This window comes from Copadichromis virginalis, linkage group LG16 (assembly GCF_057382275.1).
Source record: "Copadichromis virginalis isolate Kocher_CV1m ecotype Utaka linkage group LG16, C_Virginalis_male_GT1.1, whole genome shotgun sequence".
Classification (NCBI taxonomy): domain Eukaryota; kingdom Metazoa; phylum Chordata; class Actinopteri; order Cichliformes; family Cichlidae; genus Copadichromis; species Copadichromis virginalis.
In genome coordinates this window covers 31,026,037-31,050,037 of record NC_140633.1, presented here as the reverse complement: position 1 = coordinate 31,050,037, position 24,001 = coordinate 31,026,037, and the positions used below count along the sequence as shown (strand labels likewise).

At 38.1% G+C, this 24,001-nt stretch overlaps 1 protein-coding gene and 1 long non-coding RNA gene across 3 annotated transcripts; both read left to right on the top strand.

The window, feature by feature from the left end:
- Positions 1–1,437: 1,437 nt before the first annotated feature.
- Positions 1,438–13,089, top strand: gmppaa (GDP-mannose pyrophosphorylase Aa). Of its 2 annotated transcripts, XM_085434390.1 has the most exons (13): positions 1,438–1,577; positions 3,549–3,646; positions 3,869–3,972; positions 4,257–4,449; positions 4,622–4,681; positions 4,768–4,898; positions 5,045–5,059; positions 8,165–8,299; positions 9,691–9,788; positions 9,881–9,927; positions 10,127–10,219; positions 11,970–12,138; positions 12,494–13,089. In XM_085434390.1, exons 1-13 carry the CDS (start codon positions 1,511–1,513, stop codon positions 12,592–12,594), a joined length of 1,311 nt encoding a protein of 436 aa, XP_085290516.1. In that variant the 5' UTR covers positions 1,438–1,510; the 3' UTR covers positions 12,595–13,089. The 2 variants fall into 2 exon arrangements, with proteins under 2 accessions (XP_085290516.1, XP_085290517.1); XM_085434391.1 differs by lacking the exon at positions 5,045–5,059.
- A 7,060-nt stretch (positions 13,090–20,149) lies between these two features.
- On the top strand, positions 20,150–23,094 carry LOC146691107 (uncharacterized). The gene is made up of 2 exons (XR_014915760.1): positions 20,150–20,325; positions 20,498–23,094. It is a non-coding gene; the product is annotated as an uncharacterized LOC146691107 (long non-coding RNA).
- The last annotated feature ends 907 nt before the right edge of the window (positions 23,095–24,001 follow it).

The following is a 24,001-nucleotide window of genomic DNA, read 5'->3' as shown; positions in this document are numbered from 1 at the left end:
GGGAATAACCTACTTTGTGTGGATGCAAGAGATGTTCTAAAAAAGGAATAGATGATCAGTAAGAATATATTACAGCAAGCTGTAGGATTACTATCCTGTTTTTTGTAATAATCAGATTTTATACCCTGTTTGTTTTTGTTTGTTTGTTTTTTACAAAGGTAGAACTGGATTTATTAGAACTAAAATAAGCGCTATAATACAGTGCAAGTGAGAAATGGCAAACTGTGGCACATTACAGGTTTAGGATTAAGTATAATCAGTTAATATTGTGGTAGTCTAGTCTAGTCTAGATATGCTTGGGCTGTCTACTGCAGTAATCAAAGATATGTCAGACCCAGGTCTTCATACTCTTATTTTCTCACTAAAAAAAAGGTCATTTAGAATGTTTTCACAACACGGTTGCAAAGTCTTTCAAGACTAAATTTTGTATAATGTGGTATGGGGTTTAGCTCAGGACGTAGAACATGTTATCAACTAATCAGGAGGTTGGTAGTTCAATGACTTGATCAAAGGGTGGCTGCTTGAAGGGTGGCTGATCCAGTCTGCATGCCAAAGTATCCATGGGCAAGATACTGAATACCAAGTTGGAATGTGAAAGTTAGATCGAAAGCACTTAGGTGTATATATAAAAAAATTAAAAAATGTTATCATGTTTGGCTTGACAAGAGGTGGAACTGAAGGTGGAACACTTACAGATGCAATGTTTTCACTGGGAGTGACCACAATGAAATACATTAGACATGAACACATCAGAGAGACAGTTTGGGCTGAGTGGTCTGGAGACAAAGTTAAGAGACACAAGACTGAAGTGGTTTGGACATGGGTAGAGGAGGGACAGGGGATATATATTGGACAATGAGTGTTTTAAATTGTGCTGCCAGGCAGGAGGAAAAAAGGAAGACCATAGAAAAGGTTCATGGATGTACTGAAGGACATGCAAAGATTTGGTGTGATAAAACTGAATGCTCGAGATAAAGTGAGATGGAGGAAGATCCACTGTGACTACCTCTAAAGGAAGCACCTAGAAGAAGTATGCTACATAAAATAAATATACAAACAAACAAACAAATAATGCAACAATATTAAAGCACAAAGAAGGAGTTTTAAGGAAAAAAAAAGTTCAGATGTTTAGTTTGATGTATAGGAGACACATAAGGTACACAAGGTTTACTGAGCCTGGATATAATTTATATAAGAGTTTGCAGTGATATTATAATTGATATATTTTTAGTATTTATAATATTTAGCATACTATAAATTAATAACATCATAATTGATGCAGTTAAACATAATCTTGAAATATTGTCGCACGTACACAAAGGCATATTCTGGTGATTTCAAAAAGAGCATTTGTAGTCCAAAGCTTTCAGGCGCTTGACTCCGTTTCACTCCGAACACTCTGCTCCGTGATTTCACGATAATCTCGTTAACGTCACAATCAGGAAGTGAGTGCGGAAATGCTCTCACAGCTGTTGCTTACTGCTGCAGATAGTTTCCAGCCAGGTCTTGCATGTCACCAAGCAGCGTTTCTGTCAAGATGTTGAAGTCGGTCATTTTAATCGGAGGCCCCCAGAAAGGTAACTCTTTTCCTTGGCGTGTTTTCAAAGTCATTAACGTGTGTTTAAAGCAAGGCTAGGCTGCTAATGCTAACAGGCTGGCTGAAGTTGTTTTTATCACTGACGTGTCACAACGTGTCCCACGAACAAGAAGTAAAATCTTACCCATATAGCTTTTATACCCTAATATTTTATCACCACGTCTTGTAAACTATAGTCCAACCTGAGCACAGATTTTTTTTTGGAAAACCCCCCAAAACTTTAGCTTGCCTTCCACTACTGATGCATTAATGTCATTCCCTCTCAGCAAGCGTGACAGTTATTTATAGAAAAGTATTTTAGATTACTTATTCTATTTTTTATTTTTTTTTAAGTAAAGTTTAATAATAAAGTTAATGGGTTTGTAATGAAAGGCTCTATAGCTCGGCAAGATCGTCTGTCTTTTATTTTATACTTAGGAGAAACCAGCTACATACATACAGTACCCTTTACTGTGTCTGCTTTGTATTCTTATCTTTTTAACGACTGAGCCCTCGTGATATGATTTGCTCAGATTTTTTCATTTTCAAACAGAAGATGGCATGCTTTGGAGGAACAGCCCAAAACAAATAATAAAATAAATAAAATAATACATAAAAAAAATAAATCATGAAAGATTGAAAGACAAAATTATAGAAGAGGACTGATATGTAAAGCACACAGAACAGAAGCTCGCAGAAGGCAGGCAAGAACAGAGTGATGATGACAGAATTGAGTGTGAGAGCATGGTGAAGGTGAAAGTGATGTAAAGAATAGACCACCAACCCAAGCACTCAGAACTGTAGGCAGATTAGTAAATGCAGATCTTCTCATGCATAAACTCCTTGTTATATAGTGATGACACAAGTGAGACCCTGAGCATTAAAACAGCAAGTGTCTTTCCGCTGCTGAAAAAATATCCTTAGATCCCACTGTTTCATATAATTACAAGCCAATTTCCAAACTCCTGTTTATTTCTAAAAGCCTTGAGGAAGTTCTTGCTCGTTAGTCTCTTTAGATTGTTGAAGGAAGAACATCTTAAAATAAGTTAAATAAATTCCAGTCGGGTTACCAACAAAACCACAGCTCTGAAACAGCTTTATTGGAGATTGCCAATGGCATTCTTATGCACTAAGAGAAGGGTGAACATTCTATTTTAGTCTTGCTTGACTTATCTGCAGCCTTTGTTCGTGCTACTCTTATTAATAGACTACAAAACAGGCTGGCATCACTGGTACTGCTTTCAAATGGTTTTCTTCATACTTATTGAACAGATACCTCAGAATTCATATTAGTCAATGTATGTCCACCTCTGAACCCCTCAGGGCTCAGTTCTTGGACAATTTCTGTTTTCTTTCTATATGTTACATGTGCTTCTGCTTAATAGTTTAAATGGATTCTCCTATCATTTTTTATGCAGATGACACATAATTGTACTTTTCTGTCAAGCCCAACAACCTCAAGAGCCCCTCCTACCTCAGTGAATGCTTGCATCTCAAAAGACACTTGTTTGTCTTTTTAATTCACTTCAGAACTGGTACAAAAATGAAACCTGCTATTCAGTCGGAGTTAGAAAACCTGTCCGCCACTCTGACTTTAAAACTAGAGGTGACTGTGCTTTTGAGGTTGTTTTGCCTAAACTGTGCAACTGCCTTCCTCAGTCAATCAGGTTTGCTGACTCTATGACTCTAAAATTAGCTTAAAAGTAATTTTTAAAGGTTACCTTTCCCTTAATCTTTTCCTCTTTATTTTCAACTATAGTAAAATTGTGTGTATGTGTGTATGTTTGAATGAATGTCTAATCATGTTAGGTTGATTGTGTCTGTTTGTCTTAATGTTAACTTGTATATCTATCTGCTATGTGCGAGTTTAATTTGAACTGTTACGCACATGTAATCCTTTGTTTTGAAAAGTGCTATACAAATAAAGTTGTTATTATTATTTTTCTTAAAATATTCAAACACTGTTTTTCAGGCACAAGATTCAGGCCACTGTCATTTGAAGTGCCCAAACCCCTGTTTCCAGTAGCTGGTGTTCCCATGCTTCAGCACCACATTGAAGCATGTGCCAAGGTAAGTTTCATTTTAAAGTATCGGATTGTCACTAGTTTTGAAATGTTGGCTCTTGTTTGTTTTTTTTCTTTTTTGTAAGAGCTTAGTAATTCTTAAAATACTAAAGCAACTGTCGCCTCATTAGTAGTTGGTGTTGGGAATTTCTTGGCCTGTGTTTTGTGACAGACAGCACCCACAATCACTCTAATGCTGATCCTTTTTGTTTTCTTTTTTTATATATAGGTTCCAAACATGAAGGAGATTTTGCTCATTGGTTTTTATCAGCCAAATGAAGAACTGAATAGATTTCTGTTAAATGCACAGCAGGAGTTCAAAATTTCAATCAGGTAAACAGTGGAGCTGTTGGCTTTGCTTTTTTATAGAAAAATGTTTACATTTCCTGGGTATATCGATAGCAGCGACACGAGCTTGTGAGAATTAGGAGGATGTGATAGTTCAGTGTCAAGATTTAGAAATACATTTTGTATACGACACAAACCAGAACACCATTTTGATTCTGTTTGTCTTTAGTTATTCTTTTTTGTGGCAAATGTAATGCTTTACTTGCTACTGTGCACGCCCATTGCTAAATACCTGTAGATATTTCACTCTTCTTAACTCCTCACCACAGGTACTTGCAGGAGTATGCAGCCCTGGGCACTGGAGGGGGCATCTATCACTTCAGAGATCAGATTGTCTCTGGCAGTCCAGAGGCTTTCTTTGTACTGAATGCTGATGTTTGTTCAGCATTTCCTCTTACAGAGATGCTCAGCTTTCAGAAAGAACACGGAGAACCAAACAGCTTTGTTATCCTTGGGACAACGGTAAAACATTATAATTAGTTTCTGGAACGTGAACTGTCGTGAAAGTAAAACTAGATTTACTTGGTTGGTTTTTCTTTGACTTTTTGACTACAATTAAAATGGTTATATTAGATCTTTTCTCTTTATAGAATTTGAGATTATGCTAAATTATATTGACATTTTCTCTAATTAGGCAAACAGAAAGCAATCCATGAATTATGGCTGTATTGTGGAAAACGAAGAATCGAACGAGGTATTTAACCATTTGGTCTTCCTAGACAGTTACTCTGTACTGCTGAAACTTAAAATTATGATTAATCTTTCTTTTTTGATATGTAGGTCTTGCATTATGTGGAAAAGCCAAGCACATTTGTGAGTGACATCATCAACTGTGGTATATACCTCTTTAACCCAGACATCTTCCAACATATTGGCGCAGTCTTCCAGAAGAACCAGCAGGACATGTTACTGTGAGTTGTAGCTGTCCCACTTGTTGGTATGTGCGTGGGAATGTGTGTGAATACCATTTACTCCATTTCTTTGTTTCTCTTCATTTGTCTTTTTTCCTTCCTTTCTCCTCCCTGCCATGTTTTCTGTCTCTTCATACAATCATCAGATATCCCTATGATGGGTAAGTGGGTATGATTAGGTTGCATGGTGTGGTTTTAGAGCACTTAGTGTATGGGGTGAGAATTCCTTGTGAATGCTACTTGTATCACTTTTCTGTGCACAGTGACATGGAAACAATATTTTTTTGTTTCTTAGATTTCATGGTCTGACATTTTGAGCACTGTTTACATTCAGTTCAGTTTTGTTTAGCTTAACACAAAGACTGGAAACTGGTAAAACAGCTCTTTGGATTTCTAGGTGAAAAAATGTCACTTAGTACTTTTCAGTCTGTACACAAGCCATAATTTAAACTCAGTTTACCATTGTTCTGTTGGTGTACCCAGGTTTTACTAATGACGTCCTAGCTGGACTATTTTAAGAAATAAATAAAATTATGCTTTGTGAAACAGCTCAAGATGTTGAAAATTAACTAAACGTATCAACAGCTATAATGTTATGTCAAAGATGTCTCTGCATTGTATTTAAAAGACATCTAGTAATGTTAGAATGCCAACCAGATTATTGTTTGCTTATCGTCGTTGCAGTCGTTTTGTCACATGACAACTGTAACGTCACCACAGCGCCATCCCCACCTTGAGTATACTTTCCACTTCTGCAAGTCTGCTAGGGCATGCTCAGGTCAGAGTCGTGCAGATTTTGTCATTAGACAGTGAGCACGATGGGTCTGTGCGGCCTTCTGTGTGTCTGCCTGTTGTTCACGACCATGCCAAGTCATCCACGGAGATTTTACATTATAGTACGCCAACTACTCATGCGCTGCAGGCTTCAAAGAGGTATAACAGGAATCACTGCTCAGCTGTCAGATCTCCTGCTGTCCATGTCGGTGTCTGCAGCGGAGTATAAACGAGCCTTTATACTGACACTGAGCGCATGCCAGACTTGCTGCATTCTTCTGCTGAAATATGCGTGTCACCACTCAGATAAAACCTCTGCATCAGCACTGCTATAAGAGTAGAAAAAATTGAAACCAGAAAAAAAAGCAACACAAAGTTTTCTTCATAAAGTCTTATCTCCTTTTGCAGCATCTCCCCTTGTATAATCTGGGAATCCCTGAGCACCTGATATATACTGATACATCACTGATCGAACACTGGTGTCTTCAATCCAACTGTGCCAGAGTTACAAAAAGTCAAAAGGGGCACAAAAAACTGAAATGACTCAGGCCGGCAGTTGTGATGTCGCTTTTCAGGATGGTGACAAGGGCAGGTATAAATAGGCTTTTAGTCTGGCCTGTGTAATACCACATTTCGCCTCTAGATAGGATAGTAAATTCATCTAGCTTCTGTTCTGCCCATATTTTTCCCTACTGTCTTTGACCTCTAGTCAGTCATGTTGAAGGACTAGCAGGCAGTGAATGAACCAGTAAACACAGTAAACTGAAGCTCTTGGCAAGAGCAAGATTAACAGGAGCCAAGATTTTGCTGCTGCTGACTTCAGTATGTCCTAGAGATTAAAGAAGCTTAACTAGCCTCAGATCAAGAGGTACCATTGCCTGCTTTTATGAAACATCGCTAACCCCTATAGTGTAGAGCACTACATAAAGCATCTGTAATGGAGGATAATGTTCATATTTAATAAGAATGGTTATTCAGTCCTCTTACCTTTTCCAGGAGTAGTTGCAAATTTATAGAGTATAGACAAAATGCAATTCACATCCATATGCGTAGGTTTAAAGAAACATCTACGCTATTGTAACCTGCTCTTCTGAGGAACTGCATTTTGAAATGATCGGTTTATTTATTTATTTTTTTAAAGAGGCTCAACACATTTAGTTGTCTCTATAGTTTCTGCTGAATAAGCTAGAAAAAAACTATAATCGAGATAGTGAAGCTTCATGTCAAACTGATACAGATGTCTCGCTTTGCTCATCGCTTCACTAGAAGACTTGCTTTTTATAATATAATAATATGCATGTGGACTGAGTGTACCCTGCTATTTCACAGAAGCTACAATAAAACATGGGATCAATATATGTTTGTTTTTTTTTTAATACAATCTTTGATACTTTTTCAGTTTGTTTTCACTGTACAGTAGCTGACCTAACAAATACCACACCAAGGACACTTGAAATATATTACAACAGGTCAAACCGCGCTTTGCATAATTCACCTGCTAACATCAATAGCACTTAAATCAAGCTGGGCACTGAATCAGCAAAATTGTTGAACACATCAGAGATACTTGATAGAAATAAGAAGGCTTTTACTGCAGTCTCTTGGGGACCGCTTCGCCTCTAACCACACCCCCTCCTTCTTGGTAAAACTTCGATTATGGGTGCAATCCTTTAAAATATTCTTTTCATCAATATTTAACACTCTGTTTCATCTCAGGGCTCTCACAATACACTATGCCAGAGACCCTGATTAGTATGGAACACATAGTCTCTTCTACTTAAGTTTTGGATCACAACTAGGTAATCAGCTTTGGTTTCAGCCCAGCACTGACACCATCAAAGATAACAGTGATGCATTTTAACTCGGTGTTCTCATTTGACTCTGCAGGCTGGATAGTAGGGCAATAAATTCATGTTTTCTTAAGAGACTTTAGAGGTAATGAGAACCGCTGGGTTGTTGTTGTTTTTTTCTTTGGTTTTTTTTGTACACAACTAAATATTTGAAGAATCTCAATAGCTACTCAAGAACAGGAGGAGTGAAAGGGGAAAACGGGATGTAATTCTCATTTCTTTATTCACCTTTGGCAAGAAAAAGGAACGTGATAAAACTTCACATTTTGTATATGTGAATTGTTTATTTGATGTTTGGAGAGAAAGCTGAACCTGATCATTAACGACCAACTCTGGTTATAAATAGGTGTGCTTGGTCTGCGCTGCAACATTGGCATGCAAGTCATCAGTTTTCGTCTTGGTGAGCAGGCAAGGCTTGGCCACAGCTTTAGGTTATGAATTCTGGAAAACTTGTCACCTCATTTTTTCCAAAATTCAGAAAATATACGGTTTCAGCTGACACTCGAAAAATAAAGTTTCGTTCAGTTGAGGGTAGTTTATGCCGATTCTGTCTTGAATTTAATTCCAGCCTCAAGCTTTGTGCACAATATTTTAAAAAATGGGATTTATAACTCTGTGCGACTGATGATCTATTTCTGGCAGAGAGGAGCCAACCAACGGCTGGCACCGAGCTGAGGCCATCAGGCTGGAGCAGGACATTTTCACTGCCCTGGCAGGACAGGGAAAACTCTACGTATATAAAACCCTCAGCTTCTGGAGCCAGATTAAATCTGCAGGGTGAGTGAATGTGTCATAAATGGTGTTGCATTCAAGAGAGCATAAATTTGATACTGCAACCCTGAATGTCAAAGAATATGGGAGACACTGGACTTGCATGCATATAGGCTCCAAACCTTGTTGAAGTACAATTTATTTCTTTGACACAGAGAGTGAGTTTTTATAGTTGTTTATACAGTCCATGTAGACTCACCAAGGAAGTCTTTGTGCAGTGTGATTATGCTATAAGCTAGAGCTGGGCGATATATCGAGTTTTTAAAACATATCGATATATTTTTATACGAGATATAAGATGTGACAATATCCTTTATATCGATATAGTCTATGTTACGTTATAATTATAGTTGTGGAGCCGCAAGTTTGCCTCTCTTTCGTCCACTTTTGTCTCTACGCAACGTTACTCCGCCTCGCCTTCACTGAAGACAACTCCCCTCCTACCCCATCGCTTCACGTGCAGGCAGCGACAAGACGGACACGGCAAATCTCCGTTAACGAGTTACTGCGCATCGCCCCATGCGTGGGGCTGGACGGCGTCAACGTGCTAACGAGCTAAACATGCTAACGAGCTAACCGCGCTAACGAGCTAACCGCGCTAACCCTAAAATCCTTTCATTCTCTCAAAAGTTGATAGCGCGCCTTATGTATGAATTCTGGTTGTGCTTGGTGGCCGCGAACCGATTTTATGTGGTACACGGCGCTCAGCAATCTGTCAAAAATGTTTGAGTACGACTTTGGTAAGCTACGGAGCTGCACCGCTTGATAGATTGTCGGCGCATTACGGCTACCGAGGAGCTTCGCGGAGTGATACGTACTGTGCATCAACGTAATATTACCGTATTGTGTGTGTATAAGGACCATAAATGGCACCTGTAAGAGACGTGGTTATGAAGCGGATTTCAAACTCCAGGCTGTCAGTCACACAGTAAAACTTGGGAACAGAGCAGCTGTAAAATCTGTCTGTCTTTGTTATTACGCTCAGCGTCTTTTAGTTTACATTTTGACTGCACAATTGTGAGCTCTTTGTTTAGCACAAAAACAACCTTGTTTTCTTTTATTTATGGAGCATTATTATTTAATGAATGCTCATAATTTAATTTTGAGTAATTTTTCATGTACATCTGTGCTGTATGTTAATAAAAGTGCCTGTGTGACATCTGGGACACAGCTTTGACTAAGAACTCTTTTTGTTCTTACTTTATGGCTTAAAAAAAATATCGAGATATATATCTTATATCGCCATCCAGCTAAAAAATATCGAGATATGAATTTTGGGTCATATCGCCCAGCCCTACATAAGCTGTACAAAAATGTAAATTACCACCTTAAATGAAGAGACTCTTGATTTATACTCATTTATTTATTTTATTTCTTTGACTTTTTTCCCCCCTCAGGTCTGCAATTTATGCCAGTCGATTGTACCTCAACCAGTATCACACAACTCATCCTGAAAGACTGGCGTCAAATAAGGAGGGAGGCCCCAAAATAACTGGTACAATTTATTAACTTCCTGTATCTTTTTTTTCCTTCCTCATAATAACACAAACAAATCTATTTAGACTTGCTTTCTTTTCCTTTCTCCAGGTAATGTCTATATTCATCCTACAGCTAATATTGATCCCACAGCTGTGGTAAGGGTTTTCCTTATACGCTTTAAATAGAAATGGCATGTCCTGTTAACAGCAGAGCCTCATATTAAAAATTTTGTACTGCATTTAACTCTAAAAAAGAGAAGAATGTGCTTTTAGATGGTCTGATAAGTTAATTTGGTGTTACTAGTTGAAATGGTACAGATATTATCTTACGCAGTAATTTATTTTCTCTTTGCAGTTGGGTCCCAACGTTTCCATCGGCACTGGAGTGACTATCGGCGCTGGTGTCAGAGTTCGAGAATCTATCATCCTCCATGGTGCAAATTTACAGGTGACTGCCTCTGAATATAAAGTACACTGTTAGAAAAAAATCATGCGTGATATCGATACTGATATGGACTGGGTAGCGTGTTAGGAATGAAAGGATGACAGGTTGGAAATGAAAGTGATCAACTTACAGAGGGTTGTATTCAAAGACACCTGAAAGTCAGAAGTGGAAAAAATGACGTGACAGTCTATTTTGCCAAAATTTAATTGCAACTCAAAATGGTACTCAGTAGTTTATGTGGCCCCTGCGTGCTTGTATGCATGTCTGGCAATATGGGCGCATGTTCCTGATGATGAGGCAGATGGTGTCCAGGGGGATATCCTCCCACATCTGGACCTCAGCGTCACTGAGCTCCGGGACAGTCTGAGGTGCAATGCGGCATCGAATGGACCAAAACATGATTGGATTTAGGTTGGGCGATCATGGGGGCCAGTCGGTGGTATGACCTCCTTCATTCTTTAGGAATTGCCTGCATACAAACTGCCACATGAGGCCATGCATTGTTGTGCACCTTCTCCTCTTTGCGCAAAGGAGCAGATGCCGGTGCTGCTGATGGATTAGGAAGCTTCTACGACCCTGTTCAGCTCTCCTAGAGTAACTGTCTATCTCCTCCATGCTCTTGAGGCCCTGCTCATAGACAAAGCAAACCTTTTAGTAATTGCATGTCTTCATGTGACTTCCTGGGGGAGTTGGACTACCTATGCAGCCCCTGTAGGGTCCAGGTATCGCCTCATGCTACCAGTGGTGACACTGACCCTACCTGAATACAAAACTACAGTGAAAAAATAGGAAGTAAGGATGTTGTTTAATCACTGCTTCTTTTCTAGTGCACCTGTTGTTAATTTCATTAAGACGAAAGCAACTGAAACTGATTAACAACCCTCTCTGCTACTTAACTGACCAGATCAATATTCCAGAAGTTTAACTGACTTGATACTCTGATTTAAAAGCGTTCCTTTAAAGTTGAGCAATGTAATTTCCAATTCCCTGCTCAACTTGCTTCACTTCATCAGACATGTCTTGCTTGGCATTATACTAAACATCAAACTAATTGACATGGAGGTGAATTTATCTGAAGTGATCAGCTTTACATTTTATCCACACTTCAGCTGTGACCTCTCTGAAATTTATCTTTACTCATCTGTCACACTAGAAATATCGTCGCATGCACCTCACACAAAGATGTCATTTTTAACGATTTTGAGGCCGGAATAATTGAATCCCACACCTCCAGCGATGACTGGCAGCCTTTTAAAATGAATTTATACTGCTGGTGACTTATTGGTTTTCATTGTGCATTGCCTAGAAGAACAATTTGTAATTTAAGCAATACTTACAAATCATCACTACCTGTTGTAATACTCACTGCTTTTTTCCTCTCTTCATGTTTGAACAATCTCTAATGGAGGAGTGATGCTTAAAGTGGAGTTTCAGGGCTTCCAGGGACTAATGACCTATAGCCAAGGGTTCCGCAAAATAATCAAGTGTAAGATGGGGACCACATAGGAAAAGAAAAAGAGCATATTCCACCCTCTATTCTTATCTATATTATCTCTGAGAGCCAATAGAATCACTGAATTGATTGTTACACACTATGGTCAGGTATCCTTGGAATACGTGACCTCATATCCCCCCGTCTCCCCCAGAATTTGGAACACCTGTATTAAAGCAGATGTGGAGACTTGAAACACAACAATTACCTGCTGAAGGCTTCCCGATTTTTCACTAACTTCCGTTCCCCCTCTTCCACAAGGATCACTGCTGTGTTTTGAACAGCATTGTGGGATGGGATAGTACCATTGGCAAGTGGGCAAGAGTAGAGGGAACCCCAAGTGACCCAAATCCAAATGATCCCTATGCAAAGATCGACAGCGAGACACTCTTCAGAGAAGGAAAACTCACCCCCTCAATTACAATTCTAGGTAAGCCTGCTCTGACTTGAAATTATATATCTGTTCAAATATTGTGTTCGGTATATTGTTCTGAGAAATGAAGTTATTGGAAAGAAAGCAATACCTAAGGCCCAGTTCCTGCATGTATTTGAATAGTTATTTAAGATATTTGTGAATAAGCTTGTAAATCACAGGTAAGGCACTTTGAATGAGGTGGTATGCAAATTAAAATTCTCTAATTGTCACACTTGTTTTTACATTTCAGTAAACTGTGGCTAAAAAGAGCTACACAAATGATGTTAGGGAGTGATGTGAGAGTCAGCACAGCAATAAACTGTCTTTGTCCTTTGCAGAGACTTAATACTGCCTTGCTTTGTCTCCTCAGGTTGTAACGTGACGATCCCCTCTGAGGTGATTATACTGAACTCAATTGTCCTCCCACATAAAGACCTCAACCGCGGCTTCAAAAACCAAATTATTCTCTAGTTAATCTTCCTCACGCTTCTGTCCACTTATTGTCACTGATGAAGGATGCTGCTGCCCAACTGCTGGCTCTGTCTCTGAGTTACTGTATATAAGATGTCAGAAATGAATATATGGAAGATTCATTTCATAGTTTTGAAAGATAGATTTTTTTTTTTTATATATATATTTGTCCTCGAGCCTTTATGCAACATTGAGTGTCAGCAACATTAGAGAGAGGCTAATCATGCATGTTGATTCACCTTGAAAGGTTCCGTCATGCCAGAGGTTTTATATTGTTTTTACTTATTAAATTTACCGAACTGTAAAATTACCGCAGACACTAATGTAATGTATGTAGTTGGATTTAATATGATGTAAAAAATTAAATAATAAAAAAAAGAGTTTATAGATAACACATATTCTGTTTCTCAAGGGCATCCTTGACAAACGTGAACTGTTACTTCAACATGAGACGGGGAATTATTGGAAAATAAAAATCACTGGCTACCAACTGTGGTTAATTTTAAGAAGTGATTATTTTTCCGGAGCGCTGATTAAAACCTTTTAGCAGCTTCATTGTTAGTCTAAAGAATTGTCTGCCATCAAAATAAATCAGCAGACTTGAGATTTACATTGCAATCAAGCAATGTTGCCTTTGGAAATGTGAATTTTGTGGGAGTGGGGTGCTTTTCCCAGCAACACGAGATACTTAAATTGTGCAATCACTGAAGAAACTCTTCCAGTTTATGTATACAGCACATTAACATTTACTTATTAGGCACCCATGATCACTTCGGTACTTTTGCTTTAATTATTACAATGAGAGTGTCTATCGAGAAAGTCTAAACTCTGATACTGGAAGTTCTTTATAATATATTTTAATCAAATCTGTTTTGCACATTTGAGCATACTTTTTTTTTTTTTAGTCATGGTGGGTTGGTGTCAGGTTTTACATGCTTTTCACTGTTAATTCAGGTGCCTTAGAGCTTCAAAAGACTCAGCCCAGTTGATGATTATCCCACCAAGAGGATAAAAACACTATAATGAGGCCCTGTAGCCTGGGATGAGGCAAATCTCCATGTTCCCCATGGATGAAAGGCAGTCCTAAAATTCATTAGATCAAATAGGTTTTCCACTCCCATAACAGTAAAAATTTACAATTTATTTATGCAGAGAAGTACTAGCAGTTATAGAAGTAGTAGAACTTGTATGGCTAAACTGCAGTATTACTTACCAAACATCTAACAGCATGCTTGTCCAGCTTTTCTTTTCTTTTTTCATTCTGCCTTTGGGGAGAAATGGTTTGTGTGTGAGCAGGGAAACCGTGTTAAAACATGTCTAAAATATACAGGACAGAGTGACAGAAACCATCAGGTGGGAAAGGCAGCAGAGGTGACATGTGACAAATCCTCCCTGCTCGGGCTAAATGAAGAGCATTTCAGTGTGGTGAGTCAGAGAGCATAGTGTGTGTGCTCACCTTTTTCAGTCAACATAGATTTTTAGAAGTGGGTATTTAAACTCCTCTGCTCTTATGTCTTTGTTCCCTGTATGTTATAATTATTGTCATCACCACTGTAACCTCCACTTGGAAATGAATACTGATTCAAAGACTGTCCTTCTATCAATATAAATAGATAGAGATAGATAAATATATAGATAGATAGATGAATATTTCATTATCAGGAGAACAATAATGTTTGCTGAGGAGCTGCTGTATATACCGTACTTGGTCATCCTCTTCATTTTCATGCCAGCCCTTGTTACTAGCTGCTTCCACAATCTGACCAGCCACTCTCGTGCTACATGTTGTGGTTAACAGTTGGGTAGTACAGTGTGTCTTTAGTAAATAAAGCATGAGGAAAGCTTAAGTGTCTCTATTAGCCTTTAGAAAGTCTCCACTGGATGGATCCAATCTGTATTGTACTGATGGGTTAAAATGCAGAATTTGATTCATGAATCACGACTTGTGTCTATTACAGACATGTGAGGTATTCATATAAGGTGATACTCTGATCTAAACAGATGACACTAAGTAGATCAATTACAATTAACTAGATGCTTACACATCAATTTTAAACAAATAGATTTTTTTTTTTAAATAATACATTTTTGGAGCTAATGACTTTGAGTGTACAACTTCCACAGTTCTGACTGTTTCTATTAGAGGCCAGATTAGTGAAGTGCTTGTCTCCTTGTCAAGATCCATTGAGCAGCCATTGATCTGCTGGCTGGTGACATCCAATTCCAGTGCCTCACTTCCTGCCAGTTTGAGACTAAACTCGCATGTGTCCTGCGTGTGCTTCAGTGCTTATGATGCTGAATGTTTCATGATGCTGAATGTTTCTCGCTGCTGAGCTCTTTGAACCATATTTAATTTCCGGTGACCCCTTCAAAAAGTGAGAGTCGAATCTTCGAGTTTTTCAGGGCAGCCCTTCCTTGAAAGACCATGATCTGCTGTATTCAGTAAAGGTTTGCAGGAATTTAATTATTATAATATGACTTAAATTAACTTGGGTGAGTGATGAAACGTTTCTCCCACTGAAAATGCTACGTCCAGATGAACAGAATCAACTTTTTGGGACTTAAATTAATGTTTATTTGTGTCTTAAGCAAACTCTTTGCAGCTTTAGATCAGGACTCACTGAAATTGCTCATACATGTCTTTGTGGACCTTACTTTGTGCACTGATATGCAGACATGTTGGAACAGCAAGTGGTCATCTCCAAACTTCAACAAAGTTGGGAGCATGAAATTGTCTAAACAACAACAAACACCTTGATGTGCTGAAGCATTAAAGAGTTTCCTTTTAGTGGAACTAGAGGGCCCAGGGATGCAAAATGTAGCTCAGCCTCTATTAATGTAACAAGCCCAAGTTTCAGATGCAATTAAAATGGATAGCATAAGCCCCAGGTTTTAATAATATGTAATATGTGATGATGTATGACAGTAATAATAGCCAAAATAATAAAAAGATAATTCCCACAAGCTGTAGTATTTTTCCAATCTTGGTAGCAAGGAGGCATGCAAAGACAATGGCAACGATGCATGTCAAATTCTGCACGTTTCTTCACGTACACATCAATATTAACATCAACATACACATTACAAAAGGTTTGATTTTGAAAAAACAAAACTACCAACTGAGATGATGGCCCGTAACCTTAGTGGACAAACTTAATGTCCACTGATATGAAAGAATAAACAATGAAATCAGCTTCACTGGTCATTGTTTGCTTTCAGATACTCTGAATGTGTGTAGGGGGTCTAACAGTGGGAGCTAGACCAACTTTGGGCAAAGGTCCAGGGATGTTTCCACTTGAGAGGACAGGTGAAGGGTTTGCATGTCAGTACACTGAAAGGAAGATGCCTAACAGAAGCCTAAAGGATTGACAAATGAGCTGTCAAATAGAAACTGACATCTCACGGTGCTCAAATTCATACGGTAAAGAAAAAAAGGATTTGGCTGTCATGCATCGCCGGTGAATGCTAATGTTTTGCTAAACTGTGCTCTGAGAACATCCAAGCCCACCAGTTCCCCGAAGAGGTGTAAAGAGGGCATTTTTGTTCTTACTCAGCAGACGTGCTGTGTTGTAGAAATCTTTTGTTTTTGACTTTAAAAAATGCATTGTAAAACAAACCAAAACATAACAGAAAGTCAGACAATAAACTTGTCTCAAACCTCAAGATTTAAAGTTACATTTGTTACAAATTTTACAGCATTTGTTTTCAACCCCTTGCGGAAACTGATTTGATATCTTTTTTTCCCTCTTATAAATAAAATGCTGCTTCTCCTGTTGAACAACCAGACATATACTATAAATCCTCTCTTATCTTTTATGTGTTAGGCATATTTTCCCTTTTGCACTTTAGGAGGACAGCTTGTTTAATGCAGAAAAACTAATAAAATACCTTACACTGCAAAAACAAAAATGGATGTGGACATGAAAATATAAAAATATTATACCATATGCATGACATCCAACTTACAGAGTCTTGAACAAGTGAAATGATCATTTCATATTCTTACTTTATTTTTTCAGAATGATTTTTCAAGATGTGTCCTTGAAGGTGCCTTAACAAATACACACAAGCTGCTCATTTCAGCCTCTGCAGGGCACACTGAGTCAGGATTTAGCAAGATAAATACAGCCTCTATAGATTTTTGCTCAAATGTTGACAGTCTGACTAATACGGCTGTGATTCATACCTTTGTGGCACCACATAACAGTATTTTTCTTTTAAAATCTGCCTGGTTGTCACAGTGATTCCACTCCACCAGTTGACAGCTTTAACTGGACTTTAAATGTAGCTTTTAGATACTGCTCTGAAAACATAAATTCAGCAAAGTTGCTCTGCAGTTCGATGATGTTTATAGTTCCATTTGTGTTTTTCTTTTCTCTGTATGCTTTGTGAAGTTTAATACAGAGAGGTTGAGCCAAGTCTGAATCCCTACATTGAAACAGTCTTAGTTCCACTTCTCTCACCAGGCTGAACTTTCATAAACTTGGCTGCTGTCTCTCCAGCAAAGGATTTACCACAATGTCTATTCCACAATATTCTAATTTTTGCCTCATAACTTTTGCACTGTCCACTTCCTGCTGTGACAAAACAAATTTCCCACGTGTGGGACTAATAAAGGTTATCTTATCTTATCTTATCTTATGAAATAAAATTGCAATTGCATAAACTCCCCACCCCCCCCCCTTTTTTTTTTAACTTGTAGAGTACAGTTTTGTGAAACGCTTTTATTGCAATGCACAGACACTGCATTAGTTAACCTTTCTTCAAAGTACTGTTGAGGATCTCTTTATAATTGAATAAAAGAAATTCTGAGATATTGACAACAGCAAATCAAATGCAAAACCACAATGATACTCATTTGACAAGTGGAAGTAGACAATAGACTGTACATAAAAGATGGACATAGCTTCTGGTTGTCAAGCAACTTAAATTAAACAATCCTTTCATTGGCCGACAGAGGGCAAGAGCTGTGGTTGATTAAACATGTCTAGTTGTGGAAAATAAACAGTGATTGCTCCCCTGCTGTTAATACCGACTTTCAGGTTTCAGCCATTATGTTAATTATAGAGTGAAAAAGAAGGATAAAGTATGGTATTCATTACTTTGTGATTAAGAAGTTGACAGTCTATGAACATGCATTATATATATATATATCAGCCTTGAGACGGCTGCTTTTATGCAGGGTGACATTAATATTGCCCAAATGAGCTGTTGGAGTCCGTTGTAGACCTGCATTTAGAGCTGCTGGGACAACCAGAAGGGTACTAATGTCCTGGAATAGCACTAAAGTAACAAATACTGATCAGGTTTGCAGACCACAGATAGTAAAAAAATAATGTTTACTTTTAAGAGAATAGTGTATTTAGTGTATATAATTATTTTGTTTTCTTTGTTCTTTTTAAATGCACTGTTTGCTTTTTGTCAATTTTTACCAGTGAATCATTAAGATGACCTTCAAGAATGTGGTGGATGTAAGCCACATTTTAATCGTGTTTACAGACAAAATGATACACAAACACACATGCAAGCAAACACTATCATAACCACAACTTCCCAAGCATTCAAATGTTTCAAAATACATGAACTGAATAGAAAATAATAAGGTAGAATAACAGAGAAGGAACAAAGAAGTACAATTTGTATTTAAGGAATCTTACCAGTACCTTGCTGAAACTATACCACGAAGATTTCTCAAGACAAAAGGGGGTCCAACCTCGTTCTAGTAAGACACACCTAACAAACTGGCTGCTGAGTACAGCTACTGATCACATGACTAAGTTGCAACACACATAAACTAAACTAAACAGGTAAAAAGATTGAGCCCTCTGGGACCCCCGAATGCCATGATAGCAGCTAATGAAGTAAAATTGTTAATAGTAACTGTAAATACTCTGTTTGATATGTAGGATGAGAACAATTTCAGCACCTTTCCACTAACATCAGCCTCATTTCTAAGTCTTTTGAGGAGAATTGTATGGTCAGCTGTGTCAGATGCTGCAGTCAGCTCTAGTAAAATAAGAACAGTAAAACTACCTGAGTCTGCACTCTTTAAAATGCCACAACCCTAAGTAAAAAGGGGTGTTTTTTTCTAAAGTGTCCACGTCGTTGGCTTCGATTATCTCTAAAAGGTAAAAGAGATAATTGGTAAAAAAAAGAATTTTTGAAAGTAGAGGTAATTTGGAGATTGGACAGTAGTTATGAGAAAGAGTTGGGTCTAAATCTGTTTCCTTTCAAAGAAGCTGAATACTGTTTAAAATAGTCTGGGACATACCTGTATAAAATAGACTCCTTTATAATGTTGTGATGCCCAATTTGCATGTTGTTAATTATGCTGGACTGAGTGTCCTTCAGTAGGGATAGAAATGAGCCATTGGGACCCAGTGATACCTTAAAGCTTTCCAGCAAAACCTTTCCGAGTCTGCAGTGAAGGTGCCACAGACAGCAGGACTGAAAATAAGAAGACCCTCATATAAAGTCAGTGGACTCTCTCCACCTCCACTTGCTCTTACATTCTCCATGATGACAGCTGCTGCAACCCTTTTGCCCAAATCTTGTTTACATTCACTTACTCTCAAGAAAAAACCAACATCTTTCCTTTTTTTCTCTATTTTTACTCATGTTCTCTTATCCGTTTGATAGAAAATAATAAACTGTAATATAATGTCACAGAATTTGTGTGTATACCACAACTTCCAGCTATTTTGGCAGCGTACCTATAACAGGCTGCCTGCCTCAGTTCTGAAGGAATATCCACATCTACATGTGGCCAAGTTTCAGTTTCAACTTTACAACAGCTTTGGCAGTGACTGATTTCATCAGCAGCCATTTGTGCTTCCTGAGCTCCAGCTCAGCATTAAGCTTCTGGGTTTCTTTAAAAAAAGAAACCCAAACAAACCCACACCTCTGAGCTCTTAGCAGAGAGAAAAAAGTCACTAAATACAGTAAAGGTAAAATGGATGAGTTCAGTGAAATAGTTGTTTTTCTTAGAAGCAGTGAAGTAAGTGAGGCACCTTGTCCCACAGCAGTGGTCTTCTGTTTGACTTTGCTGGAAGGTGTACTGTTAATTAGTCCACCCCAAGTCCGCCCTCCCTTATTTTGTTCCTTTAAGCAGAAGTTTGCTAATATTACATCATTTAATTACTGGAAAAGGTTTCTGGTAGAATGTCCTTATGTGTCCCTATGAACTGTGCTGCCCTATATCAATGGATTTCTAATACACTGAGCTGTTCTTACTGATGTTGTGAATTTTCCCTTAATTAACATAAATTTTAGGTCAGGCAAGCTTGGACTAATATATTTCAAGCAAGGCGGCAACAAAATCATTATCTAGTCATGCTATCTATTCATGCTCAAAAAATATCTTGAATTTTTATTCTTTTTTCTATTTATTATCTATTTTATGTAGCATACTGATGTGATGTGGCGTCAAACAAACATAAAAACAATCCTGCAAATAGCTTATGCAGTAGATCTACATACAGACAAAGGCCAAAGCCTCTTCCTGAAGATATTTTCTCTCACTTTATAAGTTCTGTAGAGGTAACAATCACTAACACATTTTCCTCTTGTTTGATATTATGGCCCTAGCAGACCTGCAGTGGTTTCACTTGTGTGGGTGTGTGGTTTTGCTCTCTCCTTCTTGTCAGCCTCTTTCTTGTGGAGCTGAAATGTGCACACCTGAAGCTTCACTCAGCAATCAGCTCTTGTAGCTAAGCAGAGGAAGAGGAGACGGTAAAAAAGTATTTTCTCTGTCTGTGTTGAGTGCTCTTTTTTCCCTCCCTCTTCTTTAAACTTATTGACTTGTTCCCAGCTTCTGAGTTTTATTGTACCATTTCTTTCTGTTCTTGGTTGTAATATTGACTTGGCTTTCATTATTAATGATAATCCTCTGTTTTGTTCCCAGTTCTAGCTCCCTGCCTCTTTCTCCTGGACACTTATACTGTTACTTCCCCACAACCCCTAGACTGAGGAAGGTAACACTACACTATAGCAGGAAAGAAGGAAGGAAGAAGAACGTTTGACCACAAAAAAGTGACTGACTGACTTTTCTTTAATCCAAGTGTAAAATCCCATTCCCTAACATTGGAATGTTTATATCCCACCAGCCGGCTAGCTGCAGTGTTCCTGATTCAGTCTCTGCTTTGCTTCGTTATGTTTGCACTTATATACAAATCTGCATTACTGCACACTAAGGACTTTTCAAAAGCCACGGTCACACGAGGTAATGTGCTCGCCCACTCGTCATGTTCACTGAAGACAAATAAATGGCTACTTGAGTATCAGCTGGAAGGCTCCCAAACACCAGCCTTTCTGTTTATGCCCTTTAAAAAAATTTTGCAGCATAATGTACACTATAAAATTTAATAATTAACAGTATAAAATGACATTTTCTTCCAATTGTGAACTCAAAGTCACAAAAGGACTTTGAGGGTAAAGATGATAAATCTGGGTTGTCATCTTAAAAAGTGGAATTTTGGTACCTCAGAGATGTGCCTGAGGATGTGGATTAGTGGCACACAAGCTGCAAATCTCACAGGACCCTGACCTGCCATATCCCTAAAACCTTCGCCCTTTCTCACTGAAAGTGATTTCAATACCTGCTGTCGTTGCTTCCCATATTAAAAAGCTGCCAAACCAGCCCAGTTTTTCTAAGAAACAGGGCGTAGTAAACCTTTATCCCACACTGATAAATGAAGGTCTTACCTGGCAGGTGTTATTTGGTATAAACTGCTAGCCCCGTTCTACTCAGTTCAGTACTAATTAACTGTACACGGTTTATGTGAAGTTAAAGGACTACATGTGTAGTCTTGCTGAGAAACTAATCCAAGTGCAGGCAAACATGAAAGCATAGATACATACATGCTTATGAGTAACCACTGACAGTTGCTGGAGAGTAGAAGGGCCAAGCAGCTATGCAGCCAAGAGAAGGCTTTATAATGTGGGGCTGGAAAGCTTCTTGATTTATGCAGTTTGGTAGATGGTCCAAATGTATCCTCCTGCAATATTTATTAGACATGCACACCATCACTCTACATTCTGACTGCAATAGTGGTGGGTGGACAGAACACTATGCATAACATTGCATAATGTAAGGCTGTCACATACTAATGGAGGATGGCAGTGTGATTATTTGCATCATTTCCATAAAATCATAATTTTGCACATTCTGTACATCTAAGATTAAAGCATCTGAGAAACACCCTGTCCTGGGGGTGGGGTATTTGCTTCTGCTGTGCTGGCAGCAGCTGTCAGACAGCTCCTGCATTAAAATAGACTTATGTATATTGATGCCTTGTCAAAGTATAGTTATGTTCAGTAACACATCAGCTTCCCTTCATCTGAGTTAGCTGGTTACCAAACTAGAGCGAAACACATGTTGTGCAGTTGGAATAATGTGTTCCATGCAGTTGTCTACTGGTAGAAGTGAGCGATTAAACAAAAGATGTTATCTTTGATCTTCCATTATGTTCAAAATAAGCTGAAAATGAACCTATAAGTGGTTATAGAATAAGATATGACTACCTCTGAGACTAGAAAGAGATTTGAAAAACGTTTTTTGCACTAAAATATGCTAAAACAATGCTATATCTACATTCACTTTTAAGTTGTCTCTGTAGAAATTATACTATTTGAAAACTGTAAAATAGTTTTCCCCCCCAACAGCTCTCCAGAACTCAAGTTCTTGAAATGTGGCTGAGGCAACGATCAGTGCACACACACAAACACATGTACACACAATAAAAGTAGTAACAAAATGTCCTTCCTGTCATTGATGTGAACACCTGTTCCCTAAACTGGGATTTCTGTTCAAAATTAATCTTCTCAAAGATGAAGTTAAAGGGTGCGTTTCTTTGTCCCCAGTAGAGGGCACTGTGGATATTCATTAAGGCCGGGCATGTCTCTCGTGTGTGTGTCTGTGTGTGACCACCCAATGATTACAGTGTTTGAGCAAAGCTGTGTAGACTTTGGTTGACTTTGTGAGACCAAGTAAGCAAGGTGGAGGGTTGCATTTACTTTTAGTGTTCTCCCTACACCTGTAAGTCCAGGAAAAACATATAAAATAATAAAGATCATATTTTTTTAAAGATCACAAAACCGATCTATGAAACCTTTGTCTCAAATCAAAGCTGCGATCCCACCACTGGATTTAGATACATGAATGAACCTAAAAGTAGGTGTTAATATGGTCCAAATGTCTAAGAATCTCCTGGAACATTTAAATGCATTAATATAAATCTACCTACTGTGATGCAAATGAGAAACGATACCTAAGAGAAGAAGAATGACTTTAAATCTTGCAGGTGAGGCTCCTTGGCCACTTTCATCAACGAGTCTCTATAATGTTATCCTTTTGAATGAAGTAATGGACAGAATTATATTAACGAATGCTTTTATCCTTTGTGTAAAGTCATTTCTCATTCATCTTTCTTTTTACCCGTCTTTTCCTGACTCTTTTCTATTGTATATGAACGTAGAAATATAGATTTACTACTGGCCTTCCCTCCAGTCTCTTCATCTGTCTCTTCCTGTTTATGAAATCCTTTTGTTATTATAGAAATAGAGGTTTGCTCACTAAATTAAATGCAGAGGCTTAATGATTTTTTTTAAGTGTCATTCTGATGGGGAGAGTCATGCAGAATCTGTTCTGCTCCTGGCTTTACAAAACATTGTTTATAAAACACTCAAAATTATCAGCAGACAATAATAAGACAGTGGATTAACTTGGCACATTCATTTAAATGAAATGGGGTTTATCTATGGAAGACATTATTTGTGGCAAAGCTGACATTGCTATTAATTGTTCTCTTTACTACAATTACTGTCAGTTTTGAGAGAGAAAAATATTTATGTTGTAGGAGAAAATTGTAAACTGGATATCAGAAAATTGGCAATGGAAGGGCAAATAATGTTGGCATTATATTACTAAGATTAATCTGAATTTGTTTTTCTATTAACTCTTGTATGCAGAATCCTTAAAGTGGAAGAAATATAACCTATCTAATATACACATGGCACAAACTAAATGTATTTGGATTCACTGGATTCCAAACATTACATTATACTGCATTATGTTTAATTGAACTTTTTTCCCTTTTCTGCAACTGGACCTTTTGTGGGTTGTGCTTATAGCTGTCTACTGATGGGGCAGAAGGAGGTCACCATCACGCTTACTGGTGTGATTCTATGGAATGGGTCCACCAGCAAGTCCTGTATAATAAGAACTTAACCTGTTTAACATGTTTAATTAAACATACTCTTTATATATGGGTCCCTAATGAGTAACGCCTCAACCAGAAGATCCTTGGGCAAGGGTTGCCTATAGGTAACTATTCCACTTTTTTTTTTTTTTTACCTGATTTGGTCTTTTAAGTCTCTCGCCCTCAGCACTGGAACTCCTAGCTGGACT

What these genes read in the sequence shown, in the direction of transcription:
- gmppaa (XM_085434390.1), top strand. Translation starts at nt 1,511, where the DNA reads ATGTCACCAAGCAGCGTTTCTGTCAAGATGTTGAAGTCGGTCATTTTA. An exon ending in GGGAGGCCCCAAAATAACTG is followed by an intron (nt 9,789 to 9,880) that starts GTACAATTTATT and finishes TCCTTTCTCCAG; the next exon opens with GTAATGTCTATATTCATCCT. An exon ending in TCCATGGTGCAAATTTACAG is followed by an intron (nt 10,220 to 11,969) that starts GTGACTGCCTCT and finishes CTCTTCCACAAG; the next exon opens with GATCACTGCTGTGTTTTGAA.